This window comes from Vulpes lagopus, chromosome 5 (assembly GCF_018345385.1).
Source record: "Vulpes lagopus strain Blue_001 chromosome 5, ASM1834538v1, whole genome shotgun sequence".
Classification (NCBI taxonomy): Eukaryota; Metazoa; Chordata; class Mammalia; order Carnivora; family Canidae; genus Vulpes; species Vulpes lagopus.
This window is the reverse complement of record NC_054828.1, coordinates 51,975,245-51,999,335: the sequence shown is the minus strand read 5'-3', so window position 1 is coordinate 51,999,335 and position 24,091 is coordinate 51,975,245. Positions and strand designations below refer to the sequence as shown.

Sequence of the window (24,091 nt, the reverse complement as noted above, 5' to 3'; positions counted from 1 at the left end):
CCAACTGTCACGGGCGCGACCGTCACGAACTGTTTCTGAGGACAGCCGGGAGCCCCAGCTGGAGCCCTCCCACCCCCGGTGGTCGGCACGTTGGCACCTCCATGTCCTTTTCAGTGAGGGAGTGGCTGCTGGTGCAGCTACCGAGCCACTGGCCACCGTGTGGACGCTGCTGTCCAGCGATACTGAGACGACACGCGAAAGGGCTCCTGATAGTGACTGGGCTTCTGGGTGAAGGTCAGGAGTGAGAGGGAAGGACCGAGGGGGCTGTACTAAAATATTTATAGTGGTTTCGCAGGTAGTGGGTTTATGTAATTTTCTTAAAAAAAAAAATCGGTCTTGGGCGCCCGGGGGGCTCAGCGGTGGAGCGTCTGTCTGTCTTGGGGTCAGGGCGTGACCCTGGGGTCCTGGGATCGAGTCCTACATTGGGCTCCCCACAGGGAGCCTGCGCCTGCTTCTCCCTCTGCCTGGGTCTCTGCCTCTCTTGTGTGTCTCAGGAATCAATAAATTTTTTAAAATCTTAAAAAAAAAAAATCTTTCTTTTCTTTTTTCTTTCTTTCTTTCTTTCTTTCTTTCTTTCTTTCTTTCTTTCTTTCTTTCTTTCTTTCTTTCTTTCTTTCTTTCTTTCTTCCTCTCTCTCTCTTTCCTTTCTTTCTTCTTTCTCTCAACAATCAGTAGTAAGAAGATAAACTGCCGAAGTTGTTCTTTAAAAATCCATCCCTGGGCCCCCTACTTTGGCATCCGAGCTCTCCTGTCCCAGAGGCCCTTACCCAGGCCCGGTGGACCCACGGGTGTACGGAGGGGCTCCAAGGGGACGGGAGCGCGTGATGCCCTCGAAGTTACACCCGTGATCTTCTTGGCCCGTGTCTGTCTCCAGGGGGGACCACGGGCCGCACGATGAGGGGCTCGGAGCTGCCCCCAGCCCCCAGCCCGCGACGAGGCCCGAGGCTGGGTGGCCTGTTGAGGGGGAGCGCAGCAGGTCAGTGGCACCCTCGGGACCGGACTCCCTCCCACTCCCGGGGCTCAGCGGGGCTACTGGAAGCTGTTTAAAGGCAGCTCTGAGTCCCTGGAATGTCTTGGACCGAAGAGCTAAGTATCCTGGTCCAACGGGCGGGGGCTTGTGAAGGCCGACTGTCCCCCGGAGGGTGCGGCCTCGAGGCAGGTGCAGCGGCGGGTGGGGCGGGAGCCGCGGGGCCCAGGGCGTGGACGCGAGCGCTGCAGCACATCGAGCGGACTTCCCAGCCTCCCGGGCGGTCGAGGGTGACTCCTAACCCTTCAGACTCTGCACCCCCAAAAGGAGACCGGAAGTCTCAGCCGCCCCGCTGCACGGCCAGGGGATCAAAGGAGCGCCCTAAGGTGCCGGCGGGTGGGCGGCACGGAAGCTATGGGGCCAAGCGCCACCCTGCCCGTCCCCCTCCCGCCGCAGCAAGGGGAGAGGAGGCTTGTGCCCCCGGCAGCACCAAGAGGCACCTGCGGCCGGGTCTCCCCCAGCCAGGTGGGTCTGCTCCGCCCAGGATGGAGTGGGGAGGAGGGGCGCGGTTGGACAGAACCAGGTGCTCACGGGCAGCCCGGGAGGTTGCACAAGCGGGACCCACGTGCAGGGGCCGCGTGTGATTCAACAGCGAATCCCCGCACCCCGCACCTGTCAGGTGGTGAACAGCACAGATGGTCTCTCTGAAGGAACTCACATGCTGGTGGAACGAGGAGGAGGAGGATGATAAATTGTCATTAGCACGACTCACCTATACGGAGCGCTCGCTGCGAGCCGGGGGCTGCTCTACGGGCTAACTGCTTTCCCTTGGCAGCCCCTGGGACTCTCATCAACTACCTTAGGAATTTAATTATATTATTTCTAGGGATGCCCGGGGGGCTCAGTGGTTGAGCATCTGCCTTCGGCTCAGGGCGTGACCCCGGGGTCCTGGGATCGAGTCCCGCATCAGGCTCCGTGCAGGGAGCCTGCTTCTCCCTCCCTTGGCCTGTGTCTCTGCCCCTCTCTCGGTGTCTCTCATGAATAGATAAATAAAATCTTAAAAAAAAAAAGAGAGAGAGAGAGAGAAATATCTGCCCTTTAAAGACTAGGCCTGAAGCGTCCGCAGGAGAGATTAAACCATATTTTTAACAGCTGCACCTGCTCCGAGGGAAGCCTCGGCCCGTGGCCCAGTGTGGATCAAGGGGTCACACGGGTGATGCTGTATTTCAGAGCAAAGTCAGCGAGGGATGAGCCCACAGCGCAGCCCCCCCCCAGCCGTCCTGGTTTGGAGCTTCGATCACCCGCGTGCCGTGGGACTGACCACTTGCGTGAAGACGGCCCCGTTAGCCGGCTGCGTGTGTGTCGCGGCGTAGGCAGGGCCGCCCCTGCGCAGGTACGGGGAGCGCTGGAGAGCTCAGAGGCCGAGCAAGGCAGCGGATAGGCCGCCAAAGACCGATTCCCACCATCGCTCTCGTCCCGGCAGCCTAACCCTCGACACGAGTTAAATTCTTGTTTTGCTTAGAAAGTGAAAACAAAGTCTAAAAAAACCAAAATGGCTCTTTGATTAGAAAAATATTCATCAAAAAAAAAAAAAAAAAAAAAAAAAGAAAAATATTCATCAGGAGGCGGTGGGCAGCGGGGGGCAGCGATGCTCTGGGCTGTGTGACTGGAGCCGCAAGGCGCGTGCGGTGGTGCCTCTCCCAGTCCTGGGGGCGACGATCACCGGGTCCTTTAGGGAAGAGTGTGAAGCCTTCCTAAATCCCAGGGCAGGCGGGCTCGGCCCTGCTCCTCCCATGGGCTGCCCCTGCCGCCCCTGCTGCCGCCCCGGGTCCTCCCTGCACAGGCCACAGGCCCCAGGCCCACGGCGACGAGGGAAACTGCTTCCATCCCGGGCTTGAGTTTCCAGGGCATTCACCGCCACGCTCGGCCGGTCGTTACCCGACAATAAGGAAGGACCGGGGAGGTCCACACCTGGGGGGTGTCTCGCTCCTGGAGACGCACAGATGAGGCATCCTAGGCTTCACCGCGGCGGCCCTCCGACCCCCCTGCTCTCACGGCTCCCGGGACGGGCCCTCGCGACAGTCTCGATGGGGTCTGACGACGGCGCGGCCTCCTAGCCGAGGGCTCCCCGCCAGGCTCTGCGGACCCCGAGCATCAACACGGGCTCCCCGAGGTGTGCGGTGCTCACGGCGCCAGGCCAGGCTGCTCTGGGCCGCGGCCCGCGAACCAGTGAATCAGCAGCGTTACTCCGCGCGTCGAGGGGCCCTTAGCCACACGCGGCCAGAGACTCGACCAGAAAACAGCTGGCGATCGTTCAAGCTTCTCAAAGGCTGGTGATGCGACTTCCCTGGATCTGGATGGTGAGGGACGATGCCACAGGCTGTGGCAGGACTGGCGAGCCCCACCCCCTGCTCCCTTCTCCCTCCTCCTCCTCTTCCCCCTCCTCCTGGCTCCCTCTCCAGGTGACCATCTGAGGCACTGTGGGGAGGCCCTCGGGGACAGGGACCCTTTGTCCGGGGCCACCCTGGTCTCTGAGCACAACTGCGTGGCCGCCTGCTGGCTCCCAGCACCGGAGAGGCCGACCTGGTGAGCAGGACGCGTGCGGAGACAGAGACTCGTCTCCTCCAGGGAGAGCGGAGGCCCTGGGTGGGGGGGCCCTGCAGCAGCAGGGCCCCTGGCTGCAGCCCCTCAGCTCCAGGCCTCCCGTCCCGGGGCGCAGCTGGCGCTGGGAGGTGTCGCATTCCAGAGCTCGGGGTGGAACGCACAAGCATCCCCAGCAGCTGGGCCGAGCTCCGCTTCCTGCCCAGACAAAACTGGCGGACCGCGGGCAGGTTTTATTTTGTAAGATGAAATTTAAGTCATTTTATTGCTGCTGAGACGTTCTGGATGAGCAAGCCCCAGAGACCAAGACTCTCTCTCCCTCTCTCACAGCTTATATATTCTATTATTTCTGGAAGCAACTTCAGCGATTATCTAACTTCTCCACCCAACCCGCCCTGCATTTTACTGGAATTCTATTCTCCTGGCATGGGAGACCGTACGGACGCTCCTGAGTTCCTTCCTCCTGTCCGGTTACCCCGTATCCACCTTCCTCAAGGGCTGCTCCTGGGCCCTTAAGGGCATGTGCCACAGATGCATTTTTTTTGTTTTATTTTATTTTTGGAAAGGTATATGGTTTTTACTTTGCTCGGAGCGTGTCTGCTTTCTAAATCTGCTTTAAAAAATCATGGTGGGACCCCTGGGGGGCTCAGCAGTTTAGCGCCTGCCTTCGGTCCAGGGCGTGATCCTGGAGGCCCTGGGATCGAGTCCCGTGTCGGGCTCCCTGCATGGAGCCTGCTTCTCCCTCTGCCTGTGTCTCTGCCTCTGTGGGTCTCTCATGAATAAATAAAATCCTTTTTAAAAAAAATCATGGTAAAAAGATACAAGTTGCCATTTTAGGCATTTTTAAAAGTGCACGATTCAGCGGCAGCGCGTCACGTATGATGTCGTGCGACCCGTGGATGCGCAGCTGGCTGCGCTGTGCCCCTGGCGCCCTCCTCCACGGGCCGCCTCTCTGCCTCTCAGAGGTGGGACTCTCACCTCGGGGCCGAGGACTGGCCTCTTCATCCCTAGCCTAGATCTCTCCTGACGCTCCGGTCAGGGTCCTTCGACTGCTGGCAGGTCGTACGGAGGCCGGAACGTCAACGAGGTCAAACGGAGCCCGCTGTTGGCCCGCTCAGGCCTGCTCCGCTCCTCTCCTCACTCCGCGGCAGGACTTGGCGACCTGAGCCTTCTTGCGTGTGTCCCGTCTACTCCCCTGGACACTGCAGATGAGGGTCCGAACTGATTACGTCCTTCCTAGACAGCGGCGGCTCATTCCCCACCACCGGCTCGCTGCCCCAGCTGCACCCTCTGCGGCGGCGTCTAGTCATCCACCCGAAGCGCTGCTCTGAAAGCTCTAACAGCTCCTCCTCGTCGGCACGGTTCCGTTGACGTTCGTTGGAGAATTCGATGAAAGGGGCGCACCCCTTTGGTCAGAAAAGGACACATTCACATTGACACGCAGGCTCACAGATTTGCATGACAGTTCCAGAGCGTCCGTGGAATCCCCAGAGCCCATTACGGGTCCTCGGGTCCTCACGGCCAGGGGCCTTGTACTTCTCCGACCGCCTCCCCTCTCCGCCTCCCTCCTTACCCTTCGTGCGTTGACAAGAGTGAACCTGTGCACACCCTGCCGGGCTGTTCTCCCGTGTTCTTCCCCCTGAAACACCCTCTCGTCCTTTCAATGCTGGGGAGGCTGTTTCTCATCTCTCACGTCTTAGCTCAGGCAACCCCGATTCGCTCCTATCTTGTCTTCTCACTGAACACCTACTATGTGCGAGGCCCTCTGCAAGCACTGGCGTACAAGATGGGCTTGGTCTGTGCAATGACAGACCTGTGGTTAAGCGGGGAGCACAGACAAGTGAACACTAGCAGTGACCTCTGGGTGTGTGCCCTACGTCAGCATCTACCGTGCATGATAGACATCCTATCACTAGGTGCTCACCTCTCTCCCTTAACTGTGAGCCCCTAGAGGACACAAGTCCGACTTTACTCATTTTGTGACCCTGAGACACAGTACAGCCTTTCAAACATAAGACGACCTGTCACTCAAGTATTTATTAGATGGAGGGAAGTTAGAATCGAGGAGCCTAGTGCCTTCTACAGCTGGTGGGTGCAGAAATGGCACTGGAGTCAACGTCCCCCGAGGCTGCTCCCATCCCCCTCCGCTGGAAACAGCTCACTAACCTCACTGCAAAGAGCTGGGGCTTCGGAATCAGGAAAGGATATTTAAATCCGAATTCTTCCAATTATTAATATGCAGATTTTAAATGCATCGTGCAACGTCTCTTAAATTTCCCTTTTGCTACGTAGATGAAGTTGAGATAATTCCTGCTTCCCGGGGTTGATTTGATCCTTAATGGGATATGAGATGTAAAGATCCTGGCACATAGCCATCCTTCAATAGATGTGACGTCCCTTGTGATTCCCTCTTGCTTCTACGCCCACATCGTGTTCCTAGTGATGTGCCTGGCCTTGGCCTAGGCCAACGAATTTGATTTCTGTAAACAATCTCCCGCTTACTGTGGCTGGAGCTACGATGTTCGTGGGTGGCCCCAGGTTAGGTATTTGGGAGACCACAGGCCCTTGGATGTCCATACCCGTGTCAGGGAAAGGGAAACCCAAGTGGGTTTCCCAATGGGAAGTTTAATTGCCCCCATTAAAGGTGATCAAATATTGATGTTGGTAAAACATAATTACATGATTATGATTCATTCATTCCTGTTATGATTCATTCCTGCTACCTGACAGTGATCTGGGCTACAAGTAGCCATAAAATTGATAGACACTGAAGACACTGGATCCCTTAACTCGCAAAGCAGGCAGGATAGAATAAAATATGAGGTGAGAATTACCTAAGCGCTAGTGAAACTCCTTTTAAAAAGTTTGGCCGTGAAGTAATGAGGCCGTTCTTGTAGTGAGCGTAGCAAAACCCCCACATCCAGATGAATCGAATTCCCTCCAAACGTAGTGGCTTTGGACACCGGAGACCCTCCAGTGATACAGCCATTGCTCACAGCAGTGCTGAGACGCCTCCCTTGGAACCGTTTTTGAGATCAATTCATAGGCCACAACAAGAAACTCTTATACCTTCTCAGTCATGCTTCGCTTTTCACCAAGGAGGTTCCCGGCCTGGTAAACTACCATTCATCAGACCCGGTTCCCACAACTTTTAGGGGTTGTTTTCATATCAAATGACGATGTGTCCCCTATTCCCCTACTGAGGATATTCAAATACCGTGACTTCAATGTTGAGCTCGTTTCAAAGCAGGAGTGAAGATAGTTGGCATCGTGACACTGTTGTTGGAGAAAGTACACGGCTTTCCAAGGTAAATATTTTGAAGGGGAAGCAATCATTTGGACGTGCAAATTCTAGTTTGCTGCAAATCTTAGGACTTTATGCCTTATGTGAATAATACCACCAGGACTTCGATAAGCTGTCACTCGTATGTGATTAAGGGGAGATTGATGCCACCCTCCTTCAAGCTCAAGCTCTAAGGTCCTGTGTCACGGAAGGACGCCTCGTATCAAGGTTTTCCAGCATCGTCCTGGTCTTCTTGTCACCCGGACCCAGTAGAGACACTTGATCTCACTCTCAACAGTAAGGGTGATGATAAGAAAATCTTGGGTTCATTCAGCACATTCCTTTCTCTCCACAAAATGCATAGAGCTTGCGAATCAAAACCAGTTTTTGGAGAATAATTCAGACAAGATGCAGCTCATTAGTACTCAGAATGCCTTAGCTCCCGTGAGTGGGCTGCTGAAATAGGATTAGAGAGAAAGTTCCTTAGTAATGTTCAAATATGATGACGCTGGAAGAGGAAGGCTAATTTCTTGTTTTTTCATTTTTCATTTCCTTACGGGGACTGGTCTCTTTGCCTTGAATGTAGATTTTTATTTAAGGTACGTGCTTAATTGGTTTCCTTGGTCATCCCTCCCAGGTGAGTCAGCATCACCATTACCTATCGCCAGCAAGTGAGCATACCTGCTGTGTCCTGTGAGCTGTTGCCTTAGATTATTATAAACTTGGAAAGGTAGAAGCCAGGCCTCTGATTTGGGCGCTGCCTCACACACATAGAGGCTCACCAGTGGTGACCGCGATGACCGATTCTTCAAAACTAGGCCTCTAAACTGAATTACGGAGTACCTGGAAACCAACTAATCACTTCCTGTTGAGTTTCTAACACACAGTCAGCAGCAGGAGACATAGGAAGATGAACACGGTGGGTCTCCACTCCTGGAAGACGTCATCACTGTCCAGGTAGAAGGTCAGGGTCGACTCACAGGGCTCGCTCGAGGAGCAGCACAGGGTATGTGTAGTTAAACTTGAAATGATGCTACAAACCACAGCGCGCCTGAGCTCAGAGCAGAGTTCCGGAGGCTTGCCAAGGCCAGTGAGGCATCCTGGGGCAGGTCCAGGCAGCACTTGGCAGGCCTAGAAGCCACAGGGAAATCTGGGGAGGTGGAGAGCAGGAGAGGGCATTCCAGAAGGAAAGTGAAATGTGATCAAAGGCACAGAAGTCGGGGCGGACATCCCTTTACTCAGAGCGAGGAAGCATGGAATGCAAAATTTCACTCATCGTCAAACATTTTTATCTATTAGGAACCAACGCGTTCACAGATTTTACGTGCAGTAAGTAGAGGTCAACCGAGGTGGCCAGATTGGATTCTGGTAGCAGCGGCATTTGTTAGACAGTCATTTAGATTGAGTTTGTACCTTTATATGCAATCTCAAAACCTTGAGCTTTTAGGTGTCTTTTCCAATTCCATGAATTTGGGCAATGAAGGTAAAAGAAATCACCCTTCGCTGCACCTTTCATATTTCCTTGGCCTGCAAATGAAGCAGTCCTCCTGACACTGGGATGTGTGTACAAGAAACCCGGGAATATTTTAGTTGTCACTTATTCACATGTTTTTTAACTTTTTTTTTTTTCTTTGGTAAGGAAACAAAACACTCAGCCCACTGCCTTGGGCCCGGAGGAAGCTAACATCTGTTCTAGCAACCATAGTAACGGCGAAGGAATGCTAGTTACAGATGCTCGTGGCACTGATGACTCTGGTTCTAGGGGGATCGACATCAAATCACTGATCTTTGGATTTCCTAATGAATAGGTGAGAAGCGGGTTGCTTTGCAAAAGGAAAGGAGGGGCTTTGTCAGTGTGTAGGAAGCAGAAGGAAGAGCTTGCTGGCCTTTTGGGAGTGCAAACAGTATAAATCACGTCAGTCCCCAAAAATGTCCTGATCAGAAGACACACATGAGGACGCCGGGGAGGCCTGTGATTTGGTGGAATGTGACCATAAATTGTCAACGAGGACAATATGGCTTGGGTTTGGCTGCTGTCTCCTCCGGTTCTGTGATAGCCTAGTCCACGGATTTTGCCAATTTTGAATCATTTAAGGAGTTGGCAATTATTTCAATGTTGGAGAAAGGAGATCCTTTCAGGCTCTCTCTTCTTTTTGGCCCTACTTCCCAAACTGTTAATCAATCCTTCCTTTGCTCCTCCTTTTCTACTCCTGCCCTCCTTCTCCCCACCTCCCCCCCTGGTTTCTTCCTCTACCTCTCCCTTCTTTCTTTCCTGGCCCCCCACCCCCATCTTTCCCTCTCTCCTCTCCACTCATCACACTTTTCGGACCCTCTTTAAATTGTGCACTTCTTCCTACAATTGTGTCTCTTACAACTGGATTCACTAATCCAGAACGCTCAACCCAAAAGACTCAAACATTCAGAAGAGCCCCAACGACCTAGGCGTGGGCATGAATGGACACACTGGTCATTCACTAAAGGTTGTGTACTTAGGGCATACACTTTCTCCCAAGTTCTTATTCAGAGACTAGGAATTCTTATTTTATATACAAATTACAGAAGTGTGGTTGTCTGATATCGGCTATCTTCAACTGTCAGATTAGAAAGGGGACACCCAGAAGAGAAGACGTGTGTAATACCAAGAAAGGAGAGGCCAGAAAAAGCAGAACCATAAATGTCAAAAACCATAGCGTCTGGAAGGGCGAACAGCCTCAGCAATCGAGGGTTTCGTAGTGATCTAGCAAAGTTTAGCTCAAGAGGAGACGGTGGAGAGTAACGGGGAAACACTGTACAGTGTTTGAGAACATTCGTTTTTGTACAAAGGCTTCCACGGGAAGAAACACCTCGGTGTAGGGGAGGGATGAGCTCAGTCAGCATGAATTTTCTAGGTTCTTTTGGATGATGATGTCCCTCCAGCACAGCCCCAACCCTTGACAGCAGTGAGTGTGGCCCGTCGCCCATCCACGGATAATACAGTTCTTTGGACACACATTGATTTTTCTTTTTCATCTCCCCTGCCCCCAACGAATAGTTTTCTTTGTTACTTCTCTGTTTATCTTGTTTTCTATTCTGTTTGTTACTTTCATACTCGTGTTCTTCTATATTTTTTGGGGGGGGTTTACTCCGTTGTTCTCTAATGTCTGGGGTTCAATGCTTGGCTAACTGGCTTACCACTTCCTTCTTTTCTAGTATAAACACTTAAGGCTACAGATTTTCCTCTAAGAACGACTTCAGCTGCACTCATAAGTTTTGTTATGTGGCATCTTCATAATTGACTAGTTTTAAGTATTTCCTAATTTCCATTATGACTTTGCTTTGACTTATAAGAGATTTAGATGTCTGTTTGATATTTCCGAAAATGTGAAATTTTCCTAACTATGCAATAGCACCACTGGTTATATCATGAAGTTGGCCATAATGTGGTTGGTCATCAGCTCCTACCCCCTTTCTCTATGTTTCATTCTTCAAAGGAGAAGCTAGAGTTCTCTTTTTCCACGATAGATGGGGTGGACGGTGAGAGGAGGCGACTGGTCAGTTTTGTTCAGCATGTTTCTTCTATTTTTGGCACAGTACAGACTGATGGGAAATATCTCACTGAACCTAAGACGCATCCTTGTAGGATAATTGATTATTTGAGGAGCCATTAGGGAAAAATATGGCCAATTAAATGATGATATATAACTGGTGATCTGGAACATGCCAATTTCAGAGATGTTAAAATGTGCAAAAAGTGTGTCTTAGAATTTATGAAATAAGGGTATTTTTTCATTAATCTTATAACTGCATAACCTCTATTTTACGCAACCAAAGAACTTTGGACCCTTCCTAGGACATTTTGCTGTAGCCTCATTGTGTGTCCACTAGATCATGCTTAATTGCAGTATTCAAATTATTTATATTTTATTAATTTTCCTTGGGCTGCTTAATCTATTAATTACTGAAAGAATTGCATTTAAATCTCTTGTGGTGGTAGATCTATCAATTTCTCTTTAAAATTCTGTCAATATTTGTTTCATATATGCTAAGGATATATCATTAAGTTCAGACTAGAATTAGTTCCTTTTAACATTATGTAATGGTCCTTTTAATACCAATAATTTTTTTGGCCATAAAAGTTTGTTTTATCTAATATTGATATAGCTATGCTAGCTTTCTGTTGGTATTTTCCTGATAGAACTTTTCTCATTCCTTGATTTTCAACTTTATATTTTATTGAATGCATTTTTTATTGTAAACAGCATACAGTGTGATATTTTTTAAATGCCATTTGTCTCTGTTCTTTAACTGCTGGGTTTGGTCCTTTATACTTATCTTGGTTATGGATTATTTGGATTTAACTTTTATTTCTAAAAATAAATATTGCCATCTTATATGTGTTTGCCGCAAAGTTTCTTAAGAGCATAGATTCAGAAAATTTTTTTTTCTTATTTATTCTTAAAACAAGGAGATTTCAAACTTAAGGCAAACATTCTTTAAAATACTTTGAGATAAAAATATTGAAAGTCAATTGCTCAAACATCCAAGAAAAACAAATCAGCTCAGATCCTCCAAAATATATTTGAAAGAAAAGATATTTTTACGCATACAAGGGTTACCAAAACAGAGATGTTGGCAAACTATTTTTCTTTCAGTTCATAAACAACATTTGATATCTGAATTCTGCATTCTGATATTCCTGTGGTCTTCTGCCCTTTCTGATGATAGTATGAGAAACCACAGGTCATCTTGTTAACATAATAATAACAAAAAATACTAGATATTGTGTAAAAGACCTTGAATTGTGTATGGCTTTACTGAGACTAGTAAGGAGAGGAGAATGATTTATGACTAGTGTATCAATTGTTTGTAAATTAGAAGGCTTGTTTTGAGGTCACTTGAAACAAATTGTTCTCAGAAGGAGCTCAGAAGGAGCACACTTTGGTCTGAAGTATAATCTCTTTCCTTCTGGGTGGAGGTTGGCCAATTTGAATTACGCTAAGACAAACCGTCTCCAGTGTCAGCAACAAGAGGATCTCCTATTTATTTTCTGAATATAAGAGCCACACTCAGTTGTTATGCTGCATAGGACTGATAATGTTCACCTCACTCCTTCACCAGCTTACATTTAGTTTTAGAAATTGCAGACTCTTAGCGTCGGAAGGAGTCTGATGTGCGTGCGAATGGCAATTCTGTCAACTTGTCAAGTGGCCTGTGCTTGAATACAGCCCAACAGGGAGCTCGCTGCCCCCTGAAGCAGCCAATTGTGTAGACCATTTAAAAAAACTGAGCCACAAACTGTAGCCTATTCTATGCCCTGGATCTATGTAGTAAAAGCAGACACTCCGGTCTCAGGACAGCCCTCCACATACTAAAAACAGCCACCAAGTCTTTGTCTCCAAGCCAAAGAGTTCCAATTCCATAGAATATTCTACATAACCTTCCATGTTTGGCAAGACTTTTCACCCATTGTTTCTCTAGGCTTTCCCTGGAAACGTCTTGGTATGTCCTACAACACTCAAGTCTCCATTTGGCTCTCCCTGGAAGCGTCCTGGTATGTCCTACAACACTCAAATGAGATTTGACCTCCACCAAGTTCAGAGGTTCTGTCCCTGGAGTCATAGATACGATACTTCTGTTAATTCAGAAGCCAGAGCCTGGTTGGAAACCACGGCACTGTGCTGATCCCTACAGAGCTTAGGACACCAGGGTAAGGAAGCCAACTCCAGGTACCTACTGTGTACCGGGCCAGCTATTTAAGGACCAGGGATTCAGTCACCACACTGATCTGATCCCAGAGCCCATGTTTATACCCACTTTTCTTCTCCAACTAATTTTTCCTCTGTGTTTTAAGCCACCTTTCTTTCTTAAAGATTTTATTTATTCCTGAGAGACACAGAGAGAGAGGCAGAGACACAAGCAGAGGGAGAAGCAGGCTCCCTGCAGGGAGCCCGACTCAATCCTGGGAACCCGGGGGCACGCCCTGACCCAAGGCAGACACCCAACCACTGAGCCACCCAGGTGTCCCCTAAGCCACATCTTTCAAAGGACATATTACCTCTAATTGCAGCAATAATAAAGTAAAGGCCATCCTCTTCCAGGGCTGAGTATGAAATGCTAATTCACTTGTACCTCCGGGGCTGTGGGTTGGCCACTTTCGGTGCAGATAGCGTCAAAGTAACCTGGAGCCTATTTCCTTTCCAAATGAACAAATCTATAAATCATTGGCATCCAAATTAATGCTATTTTGTTAATTTACTTGGAACATACAAACGATAGATGGATCTTCCTAAACTAATGCCTTGGGTTTGTTTTTTTTTTAATGATTTCCTTCTGGCTGCCATTCAAACTCTCTTCAAGGTCATCGGTCTCCTATTTGCCCTCCAATCCAGCCTCGCCTGACCCTTCAGGCTACGTGAAGAGACGGTCGCGAACTGAACAAGGAGAGAGGCGGGTGCGGGAGCGAACTGGACAGGAAGTGGAATAGTGGTAGGATGGAGAAACCTATAGGGTAAAGTCCCAGTGTGGGCCCTGGGCCCGCCCTCCTCGACTGGGCGTTTGGAGAGGACTTGTCTTCTCCAGGGGCCATTTCTTAGAATTGAGAAATGGTTTGGGGAGGGCCTTGTTGGGACAAGGACACTCATGGGACAGAGGTTTGGGGCTGGGTAATTAATGACCTGCCTACTTGTTCTCCCTGAATTTCCAGAATGATTTGTCCAGCTCCCTCTCGCAAGATTTTGGGTAACTGGGACATAATCCACTAGGTCCAGTAAGTGGACACTCCTCAAGTGCATGGGGCCTGCGTCAGGTGACCTACCCCAAGGCCTGCGTGGAGGTTCGTGAGTCTTTGGGGCAGATGCAGGAACTTCTGGGTGCCCGTGCAATAGCTGACTTTTGTACCCCAAAGTGTAACACGTATACCTCTTGGGGCGTACATTCTGTCCTGGCACCTACGATGCGGGTACCAGAGGGCATGGACTGGCTGTTCATCTTTGAGTCCTCAACATTCCGCCTACAGTTCTATTTTAATACACACGGATTCTGATATTTGGCCCCATTTGCCATCAACAGCCTCCTTCCCACACACCTTTCCTTCCTGGAGAGACGCGCGTGCTTATAGCTGTTGGTATGACGTTCCTCCCCCAGAGACAGCTGCCTATTTTGATTTAGGCAAAATCTATTTCTTTTCTTGGAAAAGAAATAGAAGGAAAAAAGTCTTCTCTGATTTCTACTTTATTTCTGAAGATTATGCAATAATTTTTTATGATGCTGGAAGGCGAGGTTGCCACTCAGCCCAGGCTTCCGGACCCATTCCCTACCAGGCTGGCGAAACTCAAGCAACTCTGGCGAGGGCAGCCTTGCCACCTGTCTGCTTACCTGGACAGCCACAGGCCCACGGAGCCGGGCTGCGTTTGTATCTTCCCAGGTCACTTAAAGAAACTGGTGACGCAGCTGAACTGATTTCCAAAGTGAACCAGGGAAGGTGCCTGGGGCAGACCCCTGAAGCCGGTCTGGGAGGTGGTCCCTGCCCGCTCCCGGCAGCCTCCCGCAGGTAAAGCACCGCAGCCCCCACCGGTGAGTGCCAGCACGGCCCCCCGGAGCCAGCCTGACCAGCGCACCCTCAGCATCGGGCCTGGGCGGGCGGCCACAGGCCACAGGCCACACCCATGCCCCCCAACTCACGACTTTCCTACAGTTCCTTAGATTCTCTTCCCCCCCCCACAGGTAGAAGGCATTTATTTCTTGAATGAGGAAAGATTGGGGGTTGACGTGGACACCGCATCACGTATGCTGTTTAAATTAAATATGAAACTCCAAGCTATGGCAGATAAGGGAAGGCCTGTGCAGCTGGTCCCAGCTGCTGTGTCTCCGACTGGTCTCCTAACACCCCGCGCCTACCAACCACCGCCTCAGAGCCCAGGACACGCCGTGACCCACGCCAGAGCGCAGCGAATGTCCACTCTTTCTCCCTTCCTGAGGTCACTTACCATCTCTTCCGTCCTCGGCTTCCCCCGGACACTCCACTTCCTACTCTCACGGGCACTGCTCAGTTCTCTATTAAAGAACTTACACATCACATCGCCATTCCTTCCAGACTCGTGGGTTTCCCACGTCTTACACCTCCGTGCTTTGGGGGCTTAGCAGATACTGCAGTTACCTGGATTCTGCGTGAGTCTCTGCGGTTCTGCCCCCCTTGCAGCCTGGCGCTGCCGACCCTCAGCGGGCTGGCGGCCTGCCCTGAATCCTGATCCAGCTGCATGCGGGATTTCTAGATTCCTTCTCCAGGTCTGCACCCCTGCCAAGAGTCAGCTCCTGGTGGAGCTGATGCTGTTCTGAGGAGGTCTTTGACTATTGCCCTGTCTGAGATCACCGGTTGTGGCTTCTCAGCTGGCAGATTTGTCCCCTTAAATCACGCACAGGCCCCCCGTGCTCCTTGGATGCGTACACTGGGTTGCTGGCCATTCTCTCTGGAGGACTAGAGAGAACACCTTGCAGCCAGCTCAGCGGCCCCTGTTCTAATCCTGCTGTATTCCGGTTCCCTTTCTTTCCTACCAGCAGGTGCCATCATGATCTCAGTATGAGCCAACTGAGGCCACTCACTCATTCATTCAAGTACCAGCTATCTGCTGGGTACCGCGTAGGCATTGCGCCAGGGGCTGGCTTCACTGGCGAACAAGACACAGTCTCTGCTCTTTCCTCGACAAGCACAATGCACTACGCAGTGTGTGCGAGACAATTATTTCCAGTATCTGTGTCGTTGTTGTTTTCTCCAAGTCGCCAATGGTTTCCAACTGATAACCTATCCCGGTGTGGCACCCGGAGGACCCTCTCGGGTGAGATATCGGGAGACACAAAGCGTTAAGAACAACACTGATGCTGCCTGGGCTCTCTCTTCCTGGAGCAGGGGGCAGCAAGTCCCTGGCTCACTAGGCCTTCGGAGAGAGGCAGGAACAAAGGCAAGACCTGGAACACGGCAAAGGGGCACCTGGAGAGAAAGTTTTAGTCTTTGCCTGGCAACACGAAAGGGAGAAGATCCCCACAGTGGTCACACTGGGCTACGATTATTTTTGGTGAATTCCCATTTTTATACCAGGAAATACTGTCCAAAGGAAGGAACATAAAAGGAAGGGTCTGATTTTAAAATCTTGGGATTCTTAAATGAATGAGATCGGGAGGGAATCAGGAGAATAAATCCTTTTTCTTAAACTTTAATAGGTTTTTTTTTTTTTTTTTAAACTTTGGAGGACAAGTAGTATTAGGTAAGGATAATGGGAAGAGTCCTGTGTTTAAGATTTACCTAGCAAAGCTTATTAAAATGCAGACTCCTGGGACGCCTGGGGGGATCAGGGGTTGAGCATCTGCCTTGGCCCAGGCAAGACCTTGGGGTCCCGGGATAGAGTCCCACATCGGGCTCCCTGCATGGAGCCTGCTTCTCCCTCTGCCAGTGTCTCTGCCTCTCTCTGTGTCTCTCATGAATAAATAAATAAAATCTTAAAAAAATGCAGACTCCTGAGATCCCTTCCAGAAATTCTGGTTCTTTAAAGTTTCTCCAACTCGGTATGATTGCCATTTTGGGCTAGATAATTCGTCGTCGTGGATAGGGGCTCTCCTGTGCATTGTTGGTGTCTCTCTTTCTCTCTCTCTTTCAAATAAACACCAGTAGAAAAATACCACTAGTTTCAGAAAAGAACGGTCTGAATTCATGAACGTATGAAGGATAAAATGGTTAAAAAAAAAGCCCTTGGGAAATCAGTTAACACCTTGTTCAATCCCCAAACCACAGTGAGTTGGGGCTACTTGGGGGGCCGCCCCTGGGAGATCCAGTCTGCTGCGAACTCCCCTCCTGAAGCTGCATCTCTCTTCTGCATGAAACCGCAGTTTCTCTGATAAAATGCCTCCAGACCACGCTCAGCATGATAGAAAATTTTAAATAATAATAGGAATTGAGATGTAGTAATAATGCATAAGATTTGGTAGACACTTATTTTAACTCATTCTTTGAAATAGTCTAAGGATTCTCCTTATGTTACTGTTTACTTGATTCACCTACTGAGAAGATCTTTTTTTGGAAAATTCCAAAGAAACTGCAGCCCGATCCTATTTGACTTACCAACCCGGTCCAATTTACTGGTGTTTCCCTTAGTTATCCTGCAGGCAAGATCTTCAAAGTGTTCCCCAGCCTCGTCCTGGTTGTAAATACAAGCTTATCATGGACTCAAAAGGAATCATGGCCCTTAATCAGGGAGACCTTGCCTGTTTATATTCTACAGGGAAGGAGCAGCAGATCTTTTAATGAGACGGGCCATTGGACCTTTACTTGGCAAGGAAAAGGAATGTCGATAGACTGGTTAAGGCCGTCACTCTGATAGCCCACCAGGTACCATAGCCCCTTATATACTTTACCTTTAACCTGTGCAACAACCGTGCAAGACAGGCTAGGAGACAGGCTCAGGTAAACGTGCCCAAGGTCACCCTACAACCTGGAGGGGCTAAGATCCAAAATTAGGACTTTGACTCAATACCCTGTATTCTTAATTCCTCCATTGTGCTACAAGGACAAAGCTGTTGTTCTGGTTTTGATGCCTCGGGGCTGAGTCTGTTGCATTTTAATTTTCATTCAAAAACAACTTCTTTGAACAGTGACTTAACATGGGTCTCTTACATTTGCTCAACTTTGCTGCCACTTGTAGCCAGGCTGTTTTTCATAGAAAGTAGTAGGGGGAAAGATAGTATTCTCCTCTGATTCAGTATTGATTTTAGAACCTTACGTCAAACTTTAGGTCTCTTTCCTTTTTTTTCAAAGATGGTGATTCTCTAAGACGCAGTGTAAATCAGATCCTAATCGTAGTTAATGGGGCGGGGGGCATCAGCTGGGCCTCGTTGTTACATACTGGGTGATCGAGGGCACGGGGTGTGCATCTTAGGAGAGTAATTGCCAGCCTGAAAAATGGCCCCAAACTAGAAGGCACCAAAAATTGATACAAAATGAGAGGAAAAGAAAGAGTCATAGTTCCCAGGAGGGACCATGAACTAACTGTGCTCGCAGGCATATCGAGTCCTTCCTCAGGTGGATTTCTCCTTAGGGGACAGCCTTTTTCTCCCCTTTTCACCTGAAATTACCATTTTTCAATTCACCACCTGGATTGTCTCCTCCATGAAGCCCTCATGTCCCTTCCTCAATTCACTCCTTCCCCACTCTGAAACCCTATAGCATTTACACCTCATTCACACAGCCTTGTTCTTTATTTTTTTTCTTCTCTTTTTTTTTTCTCTTTATTTACCTATTCCTTCGTATGTCTCCTGAGCTCCTTTCTCCAAGTGGATCTTAAGCTCCTTAAGGGTAACAACTTTGTAAAATGCAAGTGGAACACCCATGACACAGTAGGAGTTCAACAAGCACTTGTGGAATGATTCTCTGATCTGTATTCGCTTTGGTGGGGAGATCATAAAATTTGAAGGCATTTATCTAAAAGGAGACCATCTTTCCTGAAAAATTCTTTCAGGTGCTCACATCTGCTTGCTTTGCTTTCAAAAAGACAAACATCTTTTAAGTACTTCTCCCCAAGCAGCACCATAGTCGTGATGCCCCCCCCCCCCCCCCCCCGTCCCCCAATGCCAGATGCTGGGGAAGAAAAGGGAGGCCCCTTGAGACAGTAGAGATGGGCTGCGTCTACTTATGCTGGTGAAAGAGGACTTTGGATGTTTGACCATTTTCTAGAGCCCTGGAGCTCAGCAAAGTTTACCATTTGTATAGGAATCTTTTAGCTCTTGGATGGAAAAAACTCTTTTCCTGTAAAACTTCATGGAATTTCTGCTCCTGGCAGGGGCAACCGTTATTCATTGTGGATCTTGAAAACTATGACACGGTTGTCCAAATGGGCACCAAATAAAGCGAGAAAAGAAAAGTCTCAACTACATATTTTAAAATGATTTTTGGTTCCAGGTGATGGACGGGGCAGGCTGTGACTGGCACCGATGAGCCTAACCCTTTACTCAGACTCAGGGGATCTCTTCTGATCTAAAAACCTTGTCCTTCAAAAACAGCTGCCGAAGGAACAAACGCAAGTCCAAGACCTTACTTCATATTCTGGATGACCACAGGTTCCACCTGCGTCTCTATTTTGTCCAGTGATGGCTTCAATCTTTTAAATTTGAGGTTCTCTCTAAAGTCCTGCTGGCGATTGGGGTTTTATGCTTGACTATAGCTCTATTTTTTTTCTCTAGAGGATTTTGACCATCTCATCTGCCTCCTTTCAGTCACCTGGGCTTGGCTGAGTGACAGGCATGTTCCCCTTAGGGATCCGCCTTATCTCAGCAGAGTCCTTTTATTATAGCGGGAGCCAACTCTCTGGAAAGAATTTCCAATTAGTTGAATAAATTTTGACTAAGCTTCGACTAGAATAGCCGCTAACATTTCATAAGCACTCGCCCCCCTACCAGGTCGGCTACCAAGCACTTCCAGCACTCCCTGTATGTTCACAAGGCAGCCAAGAGAGATGAAGTATTGTTATTCTAATTCTGTAGATAAGGAAATTGATGCACGAAGGGGCTAAATGTGTGGGTCAAGGTCAAGGGCACATGATAAGTTGACAACAAAACTGACCTCTGACTTTCCCCCTCGACCCCAGTCCGGCTCCTTCAGTCTTCCCTCTGTCCCTTGAGGGAACCCCATTCTTCCAAGTACTTAGGCCAAAGCCCATGGGACCCTTCTGCACACTGCTCCCCTCCAGCCCGGCATCCAGTGCTTTGGGAAATCCATCTGCTTTGCCTTCATGATACAGCCGACTCTGACTGCTCCTCTCGTCTCTCCATTGCCTCCTGCTGAGTCAAGCCATCATCATCGTTGGCCTGAAATATTGCCATTACCCTCCTAACCAGTCACAGTCCTTCCATCTCTGTCTTCCCACGGGCTGTTCCAGCAGCCACAGTGATCTTTCAGATCTAAGTCGGCTCATGTTGCTCCTCTGTGCAAAAGCCAAAGTTCTCACAAGACCCTCCACTCTCCATCCCCATGACCTCACCGTCTCCTGCTCGCCTCACTGGCTCTCTTCCCGTGACAGACCACCAGCCTTCCTGCTCTTCCTGGAACACACGGAGTGTCTGGTTTTGAGGTCGAAGCGCTGGGGCCCTCTGCTTGGCATGTCCTTCCCCCAGGAGCCTCACAGTTAACTTCTCAGGTCTCTACTCACACGCCACCTTCTCAACGTATCTCTGTTTCCATCACACTCACCCGAGTCGCACCAAGTCCTCTTGCTCGGCTCCGTTTTCTTCCTGTAGCGTCTATCACCTTTTAACAGTGTGTGATTCAGCTGTCGCGCTGGTCTGCTGTCGGCCTCCTCTCCCTCTGCCGCTCCCCCCCGACAGACAGCGCCGTCTGTAGTGCTCTCTCGTGTAACCCAGGGGCCCAGGACCGTGCCTGGCACGTTGTCGGTGAGCAGCGGACATTTGTTGAACGAATGAAACGAACGGTCGTGGATCTCAGATCTTGGAGCGTTCGTACTTCCATCGTAGACATACGGCGCTCTCGAGTGAAAGGGCAATGAGGGAGAAGATGTGTTCATCAAGGGTCAAGTGAGCAGGAGACTCAGTGATGAGCACTCAGGTAAGGAAGACGTAAGACATGAATGAAAGCAGGTGGGAGTGAGTTGGAGAGATGGAGGGAACTTTGCTCTGAGCTCGTTTCACTCTGCGATGGGTCCGTAGGGACGTCCTTTCCTCTTGGCTTACAGGCCAGGACTTAAGCTGTAGTCTTAGTCCTGTAGCTGCCACACCACAGGCTGGGTCCTGAGCCCTCTCCCTCCCTCCCCACCCCGTGCCCCTGTGGCCTCAAGGGCACGGCTGTTTCTCTGCGGTACCGTCAGACATGATGAGAAATACAGGCCCAAACTGCTGGATCACTCAGAAGCAGGGAGGAATCTGGAAGGGAGTTGTTAGGTTTGGGGTATTTTAATCATTTCCTGCAGGTTGGCAAGTTCCAGAAGGGTCAATTTCTAAAGGAATCAGGCGGGGTACACTTAAAGAGACTTCACCGTTGCTCCAAAAGGTTTTCATATTTGGTCTCCAGATTTTGATGTTTCCCTGAGGGGTGCCAGAGACGTGGACCTTTCTCGGTGGTGACACTTCTCTGGGACAACCCTACTTTCTTACTTCGGTCAAGGAAAACTTTTCCGTTGTCTGTACTCGTTGCCGTGGCTAACACTGCTTTCAAGAAAACCTAATATAGGATGAAAACCTGTGTGTGGGGGGGGGGATGGGGGGGTGGTGCAGAGGAGCAAGGGGAGAGGGAACGCTGTCCACCATGAGGCCGGACCTCACGCTCATTTACGAGGCTCGCTTTTATCTTGTCTGACCCCAGCGCACGCCCGCTATGTCTCGTCCACCTGTGACCCTGTTAGGGCTACAAGCCCCAATTACTGAGGGGCTCTCATGATACGGCCTCCAGCCAGGATGTGACCACAGTATCCACCCAAGGTGACCACTGGGCCAAACACATGAACCTTTAGAATGATCCGATGGGAAAAATGCATTTGGTTATAACAAGTGAATGAACATTCAGGCAAAGGTTACTTTGGAACTGCCCACGTTAGGGCCCGAGGTCCCTCAGGCAAGCCCTGACGGCGGCCCCCTGACGGGCTGAGCTCTGAGATACAGCAGGACGGAGCAAGGACACTGGCCAGAGGGCTGCCCCCCTACCCCGGCCGCACAGGGGAACCTCCCCACGGGCCCCTGGAGCCACCCAAGCTAGGGCCACTCCCGGCTTTGCTTCCGTTGGGCTATAGCACAAGGCCCGGGCATCATCATTTTTTAAAAGTCGTCCGGGTGATTTTATGTGTGACCAGAAATGAAAACCACCTAATTACGGATCCAGAGAGGGGGCGTCCGGGGTGCTGCTGGGTTTCCATCAGCTCCCGCCTCACGGGCCCTGCGGCACAGCACCCTCACCCCCGCCCTGCTTCCCCCTGGATGGTTTCCGCAGTCCCATAAACAAGCTTCGGTTTCTCCCATTCTAAGTCCGCCCCCCTTACACTCCATGCCGCTCTCCAGCCACTGGCCTATTCCCCGGCTTCCCGTCAGGGAAGAGCTCCCTAAGCCAGGCTTTCCGCGCGCCCTCCGCGTCCTTCTGCACGTGTGTCCCGGAGCCAGTCCGTGCAGATGTCCCCCCTCCCGCTGCACAGACACTGGCCCGGTCCCACTGCCACCCGGACGTGCCAGTGCGCTCAGGCCTCACCCTCGGTAGCAGAAATGGGGACGTGGAGGAGGCCAACACGGGGACGCCGGACACCCTCTGCCGTCAGCCCCGGGCCCAGGCCCCACCTGCCCTGCCGGCCCCACCGAGCTGGAGTCAGAGCCCGGTGACCAGGATGCAGAACCAGAAACTTCCACGGAAAGGAGTGGTTGGGGACGCCTCCCGGGAAGGGAAGGCGATGACTTACACAGCGCGTGGTGGTGATGATGACGGAGCTGGAGATGAAGGACAGGCCGTCGTTCATGCTGACCTGAAGTGCGGCTTTCCTGCAAGGACAAGGGGCCGGGGGCTCAGCGGGGTGCGGGGGGCCCACAGCTGGGCCCCGCTCCCGCCCACGGTTGGGCCGCCCGCACGCCGGGGTCCTGCAGAGGAGCTGGAGCCCCCCGAGCCCCCTGAGCCCCCGGTCGCCAGCTGGGCCACACGCGGAGCCCTTCGCGCAGGCCGCCAAGGCCGCCCGGTCAGCGGGAGACGGTCTCCCAGGACGTGGCTTGAGCCCCCGCGTGAACCCGGCAAGCTCATGTGGGTGGGGGGCCCGGGGTAACCCGGCAGCGGCCTCCCGCCCTCCCGCTCTGAGCCTCATGGGCCTGAGCCCACACGGCGCCCGCATTTGTGGGATCGCGGGCAGCAAGGCCGGTGGTGGGCACCCAGAGGGCGGATGATGGAAAGTGAAGTTAGATGAACGGGTTTGGCGTCGTCTTCCTGAGAGCCACGGGTCCCTCAGCCCGCTGCCGCCTCGCTTACAGGGAGGCCAGCTGTGTTCTCCGACAACACCCCACAGCCCCCCAGGCCCAGCGGAGGAAGGGGCGCCGGGCCTGGCCTCAGACCAGCTCTGCACCCGGCGAGCCCCTCCGCTTGGCCTCCTTTCTGAGCCCCCTGGTCTCCGAGGAGGAGGGGGTCGCCCAGGGCAGCTGCCATCGCGGGGCCTGCGGGAGGGCGAGCTCTACACGGGTGGTCTGACCGAGTGACACAGACCTGGGCTCGAAACTCGGCGCTTCGCCTCCTGCGGTGTGGCCCTGGGCAGGCTACTCGGGCTCTCAGGCCACAGCCCGCACACCTGTAACCCTGGGCCTTGGGGAACCTGGGAGGATAAAGCGAGCTTCCCCCTGTAAGACATCTGTCCCGGTGCCTCGCTCGCCCTAAGCACGGGCACATCACGACCCGAGCGCCCTAGGCCAGGGCTGCCCGGCGACCCTTCCCCTCCGCCTCCTGCGTCCCCCCCGACCGTGAGGGGCACGTGCCGGTGGGAACTTACATGCCAACTTCTTTTAAGATAGGTGCCGGGCACAGCAGGTACGTGTCTTCCACGGTGAAGGGCTTCTCATCTGCAAAAAGGAAGTCGCTGGGTTAACAAGAGTGAAGCGACCTTGCAATGTCACGTTCAGTGACCGCGAGACACCATCCGCGTCCCGGGAAACACCAGAAAAGCAGCAACTCTGCAACAGACGCCAGCCTTGAGCCATAAAATCCACTCGAGTGAACGAACTTAGGGCCTCCTGCTAGGATGCTGGTCCCCGACCTCGAACGTCCGGTTGAGTTAATCAGGGAACAAACTGAGACTGAGCTCTCACCATAGACCAGGTGTAACCAAGGGGACACCGGAGGACATTAGCCTGGTCCCCGGGGAGCATCAGGTCTGAGCCTCGCTTGAGAGAGAAGCTGTACTCACAGAGAAAGTTTGTCGACGCAGCATCATTTCTCTGGGCCAAGACATGCAGCAAGCATTGGATGAGCGGGTAGAGAGTGAGGAATGCAAATGCACACGCACACGCACACGCACACACATGCACCACGCTGTGCCTCTGAAACGGACGTGATGCTACTCGTCAATTATATCTCAATTTTTTTTGAAAAAGGAAAAGTTCGCGGACACGTACCAGGAGTGACTAAGCCAAAAATACCATCTGGCTTCAGAAAGCGCAGGGCTCCCTTTAGGTAGGTGCCGGGGGAGGTGCCAGGGAACACAAGCCTTGAGGTGGGCTTCGGCAGAGAGACGGGAGGAGGCCCTGCTGGCGGGACG

At 51.3% G+C, this 24,091-nt stretch overlaps 1 protein-coding gene across 1 annotated transcript in view; it reads right to left on the bottom strand.

Moving 5' to 3' along the window:
• ANTXR1 (ANTXR cell adhesion molecule 1) overlaps positions 1-24,091 on the bottom strand; it is a 197,509-nt gene that overhangs the window by 74,881 nt on the left and 98,537 nt on the right. Inside the window, exons 11-12 of the mRNA XM_041755120.1 lie at positions 23,327-23,396; positions 22,262-22,340 (exon numbers count right to left, since the gene is read on the bottom strand). Coding sequence (XP_041611054.1) covers positions 22,262-22,340; positions 23,327-23,396 — 149 coding nt within the window. The remainder of the gene's footprint in view (positions 1-22,261; positions 22,341-23,326; positions 23,397-24,091) is intronic.